Below are 12,836 nucleotides of genomic sequence, written 5' to 3'. Positions count from 1 at the left end.
GCCAACCTCTTCTTGCAGCAACTGTGCCCACTCTATTCTGCATGCTCCCCCACCCTATTCTGAAGGGGGCAGCTCCTGTTTCTCTTATACAGTTTACATCACTATTAACAAAAATAAATATTCAGAACTATTACTAAATATAAACCAGAATCCTATTTCTAAAACATCTACTCCAGGGACCTCACACTTTTAATATTTTTTAAACAGATAAATCACTTTGAAGGAGATCTAGAGATTGAAGCCATCAGAGACTGAATCCTAACATTTGACTGTGTATCACTATGCTACAGGTAAATGTTGATTACACAGCACTCTTTGCCTTTTGGGTGTTTCTATGGAACACCTTGAAAACCCAAGAGGATTCTATACAGCACTTCTCATGTGAAACCAACAGGTCATGGAACCCTATTATTAGAGTAAGTCCACCAAGAGAAAGTATCTGTCAGGACTCCTCCTCCATGGTTTGAGTTCTATTTGTATTTCTTTATATACATTTGTATCTCCACAGGGTGGATCTCACCACTTCAGATTTTCCCCCTCAATAAAACACTGAGACCCTCAGCGTGCTACAGCTGGTAGGGTTGTTGCCCAAAATAAATGCTGAAACTCAGATACCTGGACACATTTTCCAGCTACCAGAACTGCATGCCCACCCCTGTCATCACACAATTATGCAGGAGATGGAGTGTTAATATTCCTTCTGTGCCAACCCTTTTCATTGTGTGCATTCAAAATACATTTGCTCAAAACACCCTTTAATTTGTTTCACTCAGAAAACTGCGAGCAGAGAGGACAATAATTTACATGAGATAACATACATCTGCCAGTACTCCCCGCTGACCACTCAGATTTAAAATAACTTGTGAAATATGCTAGTATCAATGCTTTAAATCAACATCCCACTCTAACTTTGTTGAGCACGGTGACCATGTTCCACGTGGTTGTGACTGGGAGCCAAAATATACCACAGCAATTTCAAACTACCAGAGAAATCAACGGTGAGCATGAGAAGTCCTGGATGTTTCTTTTCTGTGGTGGTACACAGCCAGACAGGTTAAATGGTGCCTCAGTCACGACTGGGGTCTTTGGATGCAATAATAAATAAGTAGCAACACTCTTCCTTTATCGTATTCCCTTTGGCCCCTGTGTATTCTTTGGTCTGCGTAGTCACCAGTTCTTCGGTGAGCTTATATGTACTCAGTAGGTGACTATTCTGCAAAGTGTACTGCCCTTCTGACTTGGAAAAGCATAAAGATGATGTGAGGTGAGATTTTTCTTAGCACGTATATCACCACTTCTTGAAAAGTAAATCACTTTAATGGTTCCAGACCAAGGCTGGTAGTGTCCTTGTTAAATTGGGACTACCGCAATATCTTTACATTTAAGGCTTTTCATAAAGCTGACTGAAAAGAGCTACAAAGGGATCTCACTAAAGTGGATGACTAAGCAACAAAATGGCAGATGAAATTCAGTGTTGATAACTGCAAAGTAATAGACCTTGGAAAAAATAATCCCAATTATACATACAAAATGATGGGGTCTAAATTAGCTGTTACGACTCAGTAAGAGATCTTGGAGTCATCGTGGCTAGTTCTCTGAAAACATCCACTTAATGCGCAATAGCAGTCAAAAAAGCTAACAGAATATTAGGAACCATTAGAAAAGGAATAGAAAATAAAACAGAAAATATCATAATGCTGCTATATAAATCCATGGAATGCCCACATCTTGAATACTGTGTGCAGTTCTGGTCGCCCCATCTCAAAAAAGATATATTAGAATTGGAAAAGGTGTAGAGAAGAGCAACAGAAATGATTAGGGATATAGAACAGCTTCCATACGAGGAGAGATTTAAAAGACTGGAACTCTTCAGTTTAGTAAAGAGACGACTAAGGGGAAATATGACAGTGGTCTGTAAAATCATGAGTGATGTAGAGAAAATGATTAGGGAAGTGTTTTTTACCCCTTCTCATAACACACAACCAAGGGGTCACTCAATCAAATTAATAGGCAGCAGGTTTAAAAATAAATTAAAGGAAGTACTTCTTCAAACAATGCACAGTCAACCTGTGGAACTCATTGCCAGGGGATGTTGTGATGGCCAAAACTATAACTGGCTTCAAAAACAAATTAGATAAGTTAATGGAGGATAGGTCCATCAATGGCTATTAGCCAGGATAGACAGAGACACAACCCCATGTTCAGGGGTCTCTAAACCTCCAACTGCCAGAAGCATCTGACACTGGACACTGTCAGAGACATACTGGACTATATGGACCATTGGTTTGACCCAGTATGGACATTCTTATATTCTTATGGTAGAAAGTTTTTAAATTTCAAAATGTTGTCCATATTTTGAAATAAAAATAAACTTCAATGGCATTTTCACTCATTTTTTCTCCCTATGTTTCAACCATCTATGGAGCTAGTCAACATTTGGAAATATTACAAAATTTTCAAGTTGGAGAGGGGAAAAAGGTCAATAAAATGTTTATGATTTTTCTTCTTTTTTTGATCAGGACTACCTTTTAAAAAGTTTTTTTGCTATTAAAAATAAATTTAAAAAAAGAACTTTTATTGTACTTAAAACAAAAAAAACAACCCTTCTTAGGATCAGATGGAGGATCTTATGAGTATCACACAGGAATCAATCATGTGTCTGGATTTATGGCTCTGGCAAAAGGGGGCCCTGCGAGAACTATAGGTTAGAGCAGTCCATATGTCTACAGAAAGAGCAACATAATTTTTGCCATTTGTAATGATATATGTCCAGCTCTGTAATCTACAATTTACTGAGCTTTATTGGTTTCCATGACTTCATAGCAAAGTCAAAATAAAAATGGAGTTTAAACTGGCATAAAAGTGGCAGCAGAGTTCGGTCAAAGAGAAATAGGAAGACTCATTATTGAAAGAAATGACAGTCTGGACCTAATGCTGAGTACTTTTACTTAGGTGTACCCAATTCCTGAAGATCTTCAATGGTTGGCAAGCTGGGTACTATGTTAGACATTCTGCCTTTTGGTCATTAGAAATTCATTCAGGGGTGCTGGGTATAGTTTTGCTGGATATCTGAAAGACTGAGAATTTCCAATATGTTGATATGGACAGCATATCAGACACTAGCTTACAATCAGACAAAGCAGTGGAATTTCACTGAAGTCAGACGAAAGAAAAATTGTATCTACTTTGCTGCTATAGTGGGCATCTTCCCTATGAAAAATATAAGTGAAAGAAGATGTTGACCTATAGGATTCATTCTCCCTCTCCCATCCCAAGCCCGCCAACTCCATCTCTCATTCTGTCAGCAAAACTACAAAATAATTTTGTAAAGTCCCAGGCTACCTGTCTGAAGAACTCCTCTAGCAAGGACATGGTCCAGCGATGATGAAGGTCCCAAGCCTTGGCTGGATGACTGATGTCTGCTGTATGCAACAACAGTGATAAGGCTTTCGGCTTGTCGATTCTGCAAACCCAAATGACTGAACAAGTTAATTGTCTGCACCAGTATTGAAAGAGAAAGAACAAAAACCCAGCTAAGCAAGTAAATGAGGCCTTCATAACCTTTGGCTGGGCTACTTATAGATTTATTTGTGTGTTTATAAAACTTGACAACTATGAAAGATTAATCTAACTTCCCCAACATAAACCTTTCCTTTGGTAATGGAGTCATTCAAAAGCATAATGGGAAACTGGAAGCATTAGCCTCGCTTATTTTCTTTGCAGAGTTTTTGTGTGAAAATGAGTGAGTTTTGAACATTCCCGATATTCTCAGTTTGGGCTGGGTTACAGTCCATGAAACTCCAGTCAGTAAATAGTTCTAGATTATTTTAGTCTGTTGACTTGGTTAAACAATTAAGGCCTGATTCTGGTCTCACTGTGATAAGCATGAAAAATAATTCCATTTAAACCATGTGAATTCTACCGGTAAAAAGCTGGTGCAGGTAAGAGATCAGAAAAGAAACTCAAACTCTTCGGAGACACTACAGATCATAGAAGGCTGAAATCTTCTTAAAGCCATGCCACTGAGGGGCTAGCCCAGGAGCCTAGTGAATTATTATCGATACTGCCATGCAGTAATCCCAATCTCTCGCTGCCCCAAACTGGCAGGAGTGCTGCAGAAGCAATACACATAGCTCCTGAGAGGAGATAGCAGCTAGTATCATCCATGCCTGATTTAGGTACAGTTTTGGCTGGCTCTGGGAAGATGTGCGCCAAGCTCTCCTTGGCTGGAAGAATACTACCCACAATTCAGAGTTCTGAGGGTTCGGATAAAATGGTGTGTGGAGGGGGGCAGAGAGAGTAGAGAAGATACTCCGGGCTCTAAGTGGCTCACAGATGATCTTTGGAGAGGAGAAGGCCTTCCTCATACTGTTTTACCTGTTCTATAGCATACACTTGCTCTCTGTGGCTCTGAGATTGCTTCCCTATTGTCTCCGATTACAGAGCCGGCTCCCTGCAGTGGAGGCACAAGCTATACTCTGTGCAGCCGGTGTTGCTCCCGGCGCCTGTGACTTGAGGCCATAATCAAGCTCTTTCAGTCATACCCTTAGCTCGATCACACATGCCCTTTATCCTGTATTGTTAAGAAAAGGAAAATGAATGGGCTGATTTATCCCAAAGCTTTGCTATTTAGATGCTGTGGCCTGCCAGAATATCATACGGGCACGTGCCTGAGTGCTCACGTGTGAATTCATTCAAAATCCAACAACAGAAACAGACGTGGACATCAAAGCGTCCTCCAGAGAGAGACTTTTGAAGTTTAATACAATTGCAAAGTACCAGCTGAAATGCAGCCCTTCACTGCACACAGAATCAGGAGGTGACTCACCCTTCTGGCTGCTGCAAAGCATTCTTCATGGCTTTGATTTGCTGGAAGTGACAGGACATATCAGTGGCCAACACCATCTCTATCACCAAGGCCCTGAATTCCCTTTTGAGCGGATATCGAGCCAAGAGAAGGGAGAAAAGAGAAAGAGAAACAAGTTAAATAACACCGCTGTTTCTTTTGTTGGGTAGCTGCAAATCACTTCTGACATTTCCACTCTCCTCCACTTGCGTCACTGAACTCTTCACGTTATCAGGGCAAAAGGGGAGAGGAAGGAGGATCTCATGTTGTAAATACCAGCCACAGAGAGAGCAATTTAGTCAGATGATTAACTCTTGCTAAGAGAAATCCCAGAGGTTTCTGACAAGTCCATTATGGTCTGCTCTTTTCAATTAAACACAAAGCTCCCAAATCGATTTCTTCTATAGGAGGCTCTTAAAAGGAAGCAAGCAGGCTGTTCAAATAGTGTGCACGCCCTGGGTAGGAGTAAGAGAATTTTGAAACACAACTGTGTATTGACTTACCTTTTAAATCCGTTTTAAAATAGATTAGTTAAAAAAAACTAAATGGCTTGTGTCGATGTCTTAATATTTGTATGGAAAGTTCATGTATGTTAACTTCATAGCTTGTGCAAATTGAACTTATTGCACACACTGGGGCTCCTTGCATCCCTCTCCCGCCCCAACCCCTGCTCCTTTTCTGTGTGACACCCTCCCATCCCCCTCTTTTCCTGGACTTCCTGAACACCCTCCCCCTAAATCTCTTCCTTGCCAGGGTCTCTGTGTATCGCCCATTCTCCCATCCCCATTTCAGACTCCTCCATTTTCCCCTCCATACAACAGCTCTGAGCAACCCCATTCCCACTTCTCCCATACCTTTCATTTTCCTCCATGGCACGGGCTCTGTGTGCTCCCCCATTCACCCAGCCCTCCATTGCAGGATCCCCATTCCTGCCCAAGGCAGGAGCTCCGTGCCTCCCTCATTGCCCCTCCCCCACAGTAGGGTCTCTCATTCTCTCCATGCCCAGGAGTTCTGCATGCCCATGCCCCTACTCCCCATGCCAGGGGATTGGTGGGAATCCTCATTATTCCCTTCCATCAATTCCCACTTTGTCCTCCATGCTAGGGTTCTCTGTGCCCCCCTTCTTCCCACGCCCCATACCTGGGTCCCCCACTCTCCCCGCTGCCAGGGATTCATGCACCCCATTCTCCCCACCCCTGTGCCTTTACACCCCCTTCTTTCTATCTGGGAGATAAGTCATTCTGAGAGTCAACACATTAAATTCCATAGGCAGGATGAGCAGAGACATCACCACACCATGCCATCCTTACTTCTGTGCTGCTGCTGGCAGCAGCGCTGCCTTCAGAGCTGGGCACCTGGCCAACAGCCGCCTCTCTCTGGCCATCTAGCTTGAGTCCTGGCACCTCTTTCGTTACAAATTAAGCATTGGTTGGATCAACAGACAATTGCAGAGGTGCTTGAGGCTGTAGCTGTACTAAAGAGCTGGCGGGAGGTTCATGTGTTCCTCATTTCTGCCTTTTGGTTTTCAGATTTCCCCCAGAAATCAGTAGGGTTCTGGCCCTTCAATGCAATGAACGTTCTCTGAAATTTTGGGATTGCACGCAGTGCTATCACGTTAGACAGACTGAGAAATGTCATTAAGTTGTGCGTGTTTAACTCTAACCCTAGCCACCCCATAGCACTTTTTTTTTTCAAAAGAACTTTCCTGTTCAAGTGTATCACACTGTGTTCCTCATATTGCTACTCAAACTATTCCACAATGAATAAATGAATGAGTTAAAAAAAAATCCTACTTGGGAAGGATCAGATTGAAATCCCTTGGAAGTCAATGTGGATTTTTTCAGAACTTTAAACAATCAAAACTCTCTGGTCTATTTTCATTGGAGGTGTTCTGCAAGTATGTCCTCAAGTTTGTTTACCAATTTTTAATGAAATTCCCTGCTTAAAGATTGAGATGCTTGACTACTATGGTAGTGAGGGCCATAAAAGTGCCTTATGGACTTTCCACCAGCAGGGGACTATATATGCATATTTTGGTATATGCATGTAGGGCAGAATCAAAGCTGCAATGTTTCCACCAGGGGACAAAAATTCTATACATTTTTGTGAGTAATACAGTAATACTTCTATGCTATCTTTACCACTGATTACTGCACCTGGAGTAATAAATTATGCATGCATGAGTCACATATGTACTGTAGCTTTATCAGTAGGCTGGGGTCATTGATCTCTAGTCTGCTTTAATTTACACACATAAATTCTTTAAAATCTCTTGCATTGTTCCAGCTGAAGACCACTTTAACTTGCTCTTTCGGACAACTGACCGGAGGACGTTCACTTCATGAAATGTTTCATAATATTTATTGATGTTTTTTTCCATGCAGTTTTTCTCCTTAGCCCCACCCCAATTTATGCTCTGTCCTTCTGAAAGAATTAAATCCCCATAAAGTCACACAAATTGGAGTGGAAAAGGCCTATTAAGGTCATCTAGTCCATACCCTAGGGCCCAACAGCAGGATTGTTGCCAACAGCATAGTGCCTTGTCCATTCCACTTCAGTCAAATGCATGCATTTTTGTGCATAGCAGAAAATTATGTATAAACCATGGATAGTGGGTCTCACTTTTTTATTCTCATGGAAAATAATAAAGGAAGGAACAACACTGCCTTAAAGGCAACATTTTCAAAGGCTGGCATTACTCACAAAAATGTGCATGCATGCACACATACAAATACCCGATTTGGACAAGAAAAATATATAATTGCTTGTGCAAATGCCTGTATATTACATGCACAAATGAAGATTATGTGTAGGCAAATTTTTCATCCTGAACCTTCGCAAATGCATCCCTAGAAGTTTCAACCAGCCTACAAAAGGCATCACTGACCTTCAATAACGAAACAACACACACAGCATTATATGGTATGAGAGATCATATACACAACTGTTGGATCACAACTCCACGTCTACTAACAATGGTTTATGAAAACTTTCATTAGACACTATTTCCTGAGCTGTACACTGATAGGAGCTGAAGAGCTCAACATTTTCCAGATGCCTTTTTTATCCTGTACTTGCCAGTAAGGGCTTGTACTAAATATGCTCTATTTCAGTAAACTGCTTGGAAATGATTAGCACAGAAATACAATGCCAGTCCATAACAGTATCTTGGAAAGCATCTGTTCTCTTTGCAATTTATTGTCTTAATTCAGTGTGATCTGTTTTAGATTCAGTTTTATAATTTACCTGTTGACTACTTTAGCAAATTGGATTTGTCTGATGAAGCAACCTATCAACTTTTCAAATATTTAACAAGCAGCAGAGTTCTTTAATGTAAAAGAGAAAATTCCAGAAAATTAAATTAAGGACTAGGCTCTTTTCTCCCTGATCCCCGCAGCAGACCTCTTCTGGGCATATCTGCTCTCCCTGCATATGCAAATGCCACAAAGAGGTCTGCTGTGCTGATTGGATAGAAGAACCTTCCCTGAAAACACATTCCCAGACTAGAAAGACTGAACACCATAAAACTGATAAAACCCATATGCACAGACAGACACATTTCCCAAGTCTATCTTCACTTTTTCTATTGCAGTCTTAAATCTTAATGTGACCTCCGTTCAGAAAAGGCACTTTAGCGAATGCCTGAGTCTTGTCCAGAATCAGAGCCCGGGCCTATTCCTGGGGGGGACATTCAAATGATCAAATAACTCAAAATGAATAAATAAATTCAAATTCGGGCATGATAAAGCTTTAAAACTGGTTAGGCTAAAATTTTCAAGAATACCTTCTGATCTAAAGGGCCTTGGATTTTTATTGCCCAGATTAAGATACTTAGGGCCTGATTTTTTTTTTTTTTCGAGTAGCTTAAATTCCTGTTGTGGTGTAATGTAATGTACATTATGTATACATGTATGTACATTATAGAATGTAGGGTTGTGAGTTCTCAGCACCTCTGGAACAGGCCCAAGGCATATTACGTTAGACACTCCAAGATGCAGGCACCCAAAATCTGAAGCTGCATTTCAAAATGTGGGCCTTATTGTACATCCGAACAATGTCCATTATTCTGCAGCAGCTTCATGTGCAGCAGCTACAAAATAAGGCCCTAACTAAGACGAAGGAAAATTAAGCAATCTGGAAAAGATTCAAACCTAACTAAACATTTTAGTTCAACCAGTTAATGTGTTTCTTAAAGGAGATGTGTTACTCTTAGAGTCTTCACACATAAATGAGTATACCAAGGAACATGCATTCTGCCTAGAGCTGGGCAAATAACTGATTTTTTCAGTTCACTGGCAGTTCTGAAAAATAAATAAAAATTCAATTCAGGTCAAACCAAATTCAAAAGAATTCCAAACATATTTGGTGAATCAAAGTCTGGTTTGGGTAACACCTTGGAACTTCTCAATACCAACTGGCAAGGGAGTGCAGAGGGGTTACAAGGAATCTCTTGGGTGTGGCATGTACATTTTAGTTTACCAAAGAGTGTCACGTGATGTCTTGAAGCTTGTGTCACTTTGGTCATGAATATCTCTGTGAAATATGTATATGGATACTATGTAGAGAGCTATGGATATATACTGAAAATGTGTTCTTACAGTCAGACTCTAAAGGCAGATGGGCCATCATGATCATCTAGTCTGACCTCCTGCACATTGCAGGCCACAAAACCTCACCCACCCAATTCCTGTAATAGACCTAAACCTCTGGCTAAGTTACAGAAGACCTCAAATCATGATTTAAAGACTTCAAGTTACAGAGAATCAATCCACCATTTACACTAGTTTAAACCTGCAAGTGACCAGTACCCCATGCTGCAGAAGAAGATGAAAACCCCCCCAGCATCTCTGCCAATCTGACCTGGGGGGAAATTCCTACCCGACCCCAACTATGGAGATCAGTTAGATCCTGAGCATGGGGGCAAGCCCCACCAGCCAGACACCTGGGAAAGAATTCTCTGTAGTAACTGAGAGCCCTCCCTATCTACTGTCCCATTGCCAGCTGTTGGAGATATTTGCTACTAGCAGTCGCAGATGGACTACATGCCATTGTAGGCAGTTTCATCATACCATCCCCTCCATAAACTTATCAAGCTTATTCTTGAAACAAGTTAGGTTTTTTGCCCCCACTGCTCCCCTGGGAAGGCTGTTCCAGAACTTCATTCCTCTGATAGTTAAAAACCTTCCTCTGATTTCAAGCCTAAAATTGTTGATGGCCAGTTTATATCCATTTGTTCTTGGGTCAACCTTGGGGCTTAACTCAAATAATTCCTCTCCCTGCTTTGGTATTTATCCCGCTGATGTATTTATAGAGAGCAATCCTATCTCCTCTCAGCCTTCTTTTGGTTAGGCTAAACAAGCCAAGCTCTTTGAGTCTCTTATCATAAGGTAGGTATTCCATTCCTCAGATCATCCTCATAGCCCTTCTCTGCACCTGTTCCAGTTTGAATTCATCTTTCTTAAACATGGGAGACCCTATATTCCAAATGAGTAGTGCCTTGTACAATGGTACTAACGCTTCCCTGTCTCTACTGGAAATATCTTGCCTGATACATCCTAGGATGTTTATACTGTCTCATTCACAATGGGTCTCCTATCACCAAATGCAAATGAAGGATTGCAGTGACTTCAGAAAGAAATTAACAGGAAGAGAAAAGGAGTGGTGTGGGAAGGGGAAGAGGGGAGAGAGAAACCCTATCTGGAGGTGTATATCAAAGGTTTGCTCCACTGTATTTGGGAGGCAAAGATGATGCCCCGTCACTTTTCACTGAGGAAGAAAAAGTACTGCGATTTTGCTTCATTAAAAAGGGGTCTCAGCCAGGCTTGGTTGAACATGCTGGATAACTTTGGATGGAATCATTTTCTTTTGACAGGAGGTTAACCTGTTAGTCAAGTTTAGTCTCTAGAAAGCTTGTTATGATTTTGTTTTATATGTAACCATTTGTTTCCAATATTCTTACTCACTGTCACTAGAATTTCTGTTCTTTGACAATAAACATATTCTTGCTTTCACCATAAATACATCTAAGTGCTGTGGTGTTAACCAAAGTGATTCTCCAGAGTTGAATCTTACAAGTTGGTGTGTACTGGTCCTTTGAGAACAGTAGGCCTGGTAACTCTGTGAGTGTTCAGTGGAGAAGGAACTGGACCCTGCAGGAAATGCTCCAAGGACTCGCGGGTGGGTACATGCCTTTTGTTAGCTGTACAAAGCATGTGGCCTGCAGACCTGCCTGGAAGGAAGTGCTTGTGCTGCCAGAGGCTGTTGGTTTCAGGGAGCTGATCCACAGCAAGCAGAGACAAGACTCCTTTACAATAAAAGCAGGTGGTGGTGAGGTGCCTTATAACCGTGGGTACTCTGGGGGAGCGTTCACATTGGGACAAACAAAATGTGTTTGACCTGAAATGTTTTGTTTCCAAGTGTTTTTAAAGGCCTAGATTCGTGCCCTTCTTATAACGTTTAGCCCAGTGATTAGGCAAATTTCTACCAAATGTATCAATAGTTTCAGGTCAACCAAAATAGCTGTTTTCCAGTGAATAAACTGTTCACCCGATGTTTTTTGCCCTGTTCTAGTTCTGACACTATGAAGAGGAGGGGGTAGATTTTTCCTCAATCAACAATGTTTTAAAGTTTCAAGACTCAGACTATTTTTAGGAAGATTGTGCTCAAACTACCAAGAATATGGTCAAAAGCAGCTGCTAAAAATCTGCTTGTAGTCAATGACACATGACCTTTTACTGTAGCCCAGAATGAATTACTGCTTTTCATTTAATGGACAAAGCAATGCACAGTTCCCCATCAAAATTAAGAGTGTAGGGAGTGGTGGTAGGGGCATCACAGTGCTATTTATTTAATTTTGTTCTCTAGGTAGAATTTTTATTTATTATCACAAACAGTTTAGAGACTGAATTATTTCCCAGTGTTGATTCAGTGATTCATAGATATTCACGTCAGAAGGGACCATTATGATCATCCAGTCTGACCTCCTGCACAACGCAGGCCACAGAACCTCACCCACCCACTCCTGCGAAAAACCTCTCACTTATGTCTGAACTACTGAAGTCCTCAAATCGTAGTTTAAAGACTTCAAGGAGCAGAGAATTGTCCAGCAAGTGACCCGTGCCCCATGCTACAGAGGAAGGCAAAAAACCTCCAGAGCCTCTTCCAATCTGCCCTGGAGGAAAATTCCTTCCCGACCCAAAATATGGCGATCAGCTGAACCCTGAGCATATGGGCAAGATTCACCAGCCAGATACCCAGGAAAGAATTCTCTGAAGTAACTAAGATCTCACCCCATTTAACATCCCATCACAGGCCATTGGGCCTATTTACCATGAATATTTAAAGATCAGTTAATTGCCAAAATCATATTATCCCATCATACCATCTCCTCCATAAACTTATCGAGTTTAATCTTAAAGTCAGATAGGTCTTTTGCCCCTACTGCTTCCCTTGGAAGGCTATTCCAAAACTTCACTCCTCTGATGGTTAGAAACCTTTGTCTAATTTCAAGTCTAAACTTCCCAATGACCAGTTTATATCCGTTTGTTCTTGTGTCCACATTGGTACTGAGCTTAAATAATTCCTCTCCCTCTCCGGTATTTATCCCTCTGATATATTTAAAGATAGCAATCATATCTCCCCTCAACCTTCTTTTAGTTAGGCTAAACAAGTCAAGCTCCTTGAGTCTCCTTTCATAAGACAGGTTTTCCATTCCTCGGATCATCCTAGTAGCCCTTCTGTTCCAGTTTGAATTCATCCTTCTTAAACATGGGAGACCAGAACTGCACACAGTATTCCACGTGAGGTCTCACCAGTGCTTCATCTTTCAAAGACAGATAAATCCAGTTTCCATGTTTTCTATTGTGTTTGTCTTTAATATAAGACTTTCCATGACACTCTTCTTTGGACAAAACTATCTCCCCCACAAATACAATATTGTACAGTTTGCTCTGTTTGTGTGGTTAGCTGATGGCCTCCATCCAAAAAGTTG

At 41.2% G+C, this 12,836-nt stretch overlaps 1 protein-coding gene across 3 annotated transcripts in view; it reads right to left on the bottom strand.

Moving 5' to 3' along the window:
• The window catches only part of PDE1C (phosphodiesterase 1C), a 505,580-nt gene that overhangs the window by 72,508 nt on the left and 420,236 nt on the right, over positions 1-12,836 (bottom strand). For all 3 annotated transcript variants that reach the window (XM_077809239.1, XM_077809240.1, XM_077809241.1), the window contains 2 exons: positions 4,829-4,930; positions 3,343-3,463 (listed from right to left, as the gene is read on the bottom strand). In XM_077809239.1, the coding sequence (XP_077665365.1) occupies positions 3,343-3,463; positions 4,829-4,930 (223 nt within the window). The remainder of the gene's footprint in view (positions 1-3,342; positions 3,464-4,828; positions 4,931-12,836) is intronic.

This window comes from Eretmochelys imbricata, chromosome 2 (assembly GCF_965152235.1).
Source record: "Eretmochelys imbricata isolate rEreImb1 chromosome 2, rEreImb1.hap1, whole genome shotgun sequence".
Lineage (NCBI taxonomy): Eukaryota > Metazoa > Chordata > Testudines > Cheloniidae > Eretmochelys > Eretmochelys imbricata.
The sequence above is the reverse complement of the archived record's forward strand: the minus strand, read 5'-3'. Positions and strand labels throughout refer to the sequence as shown.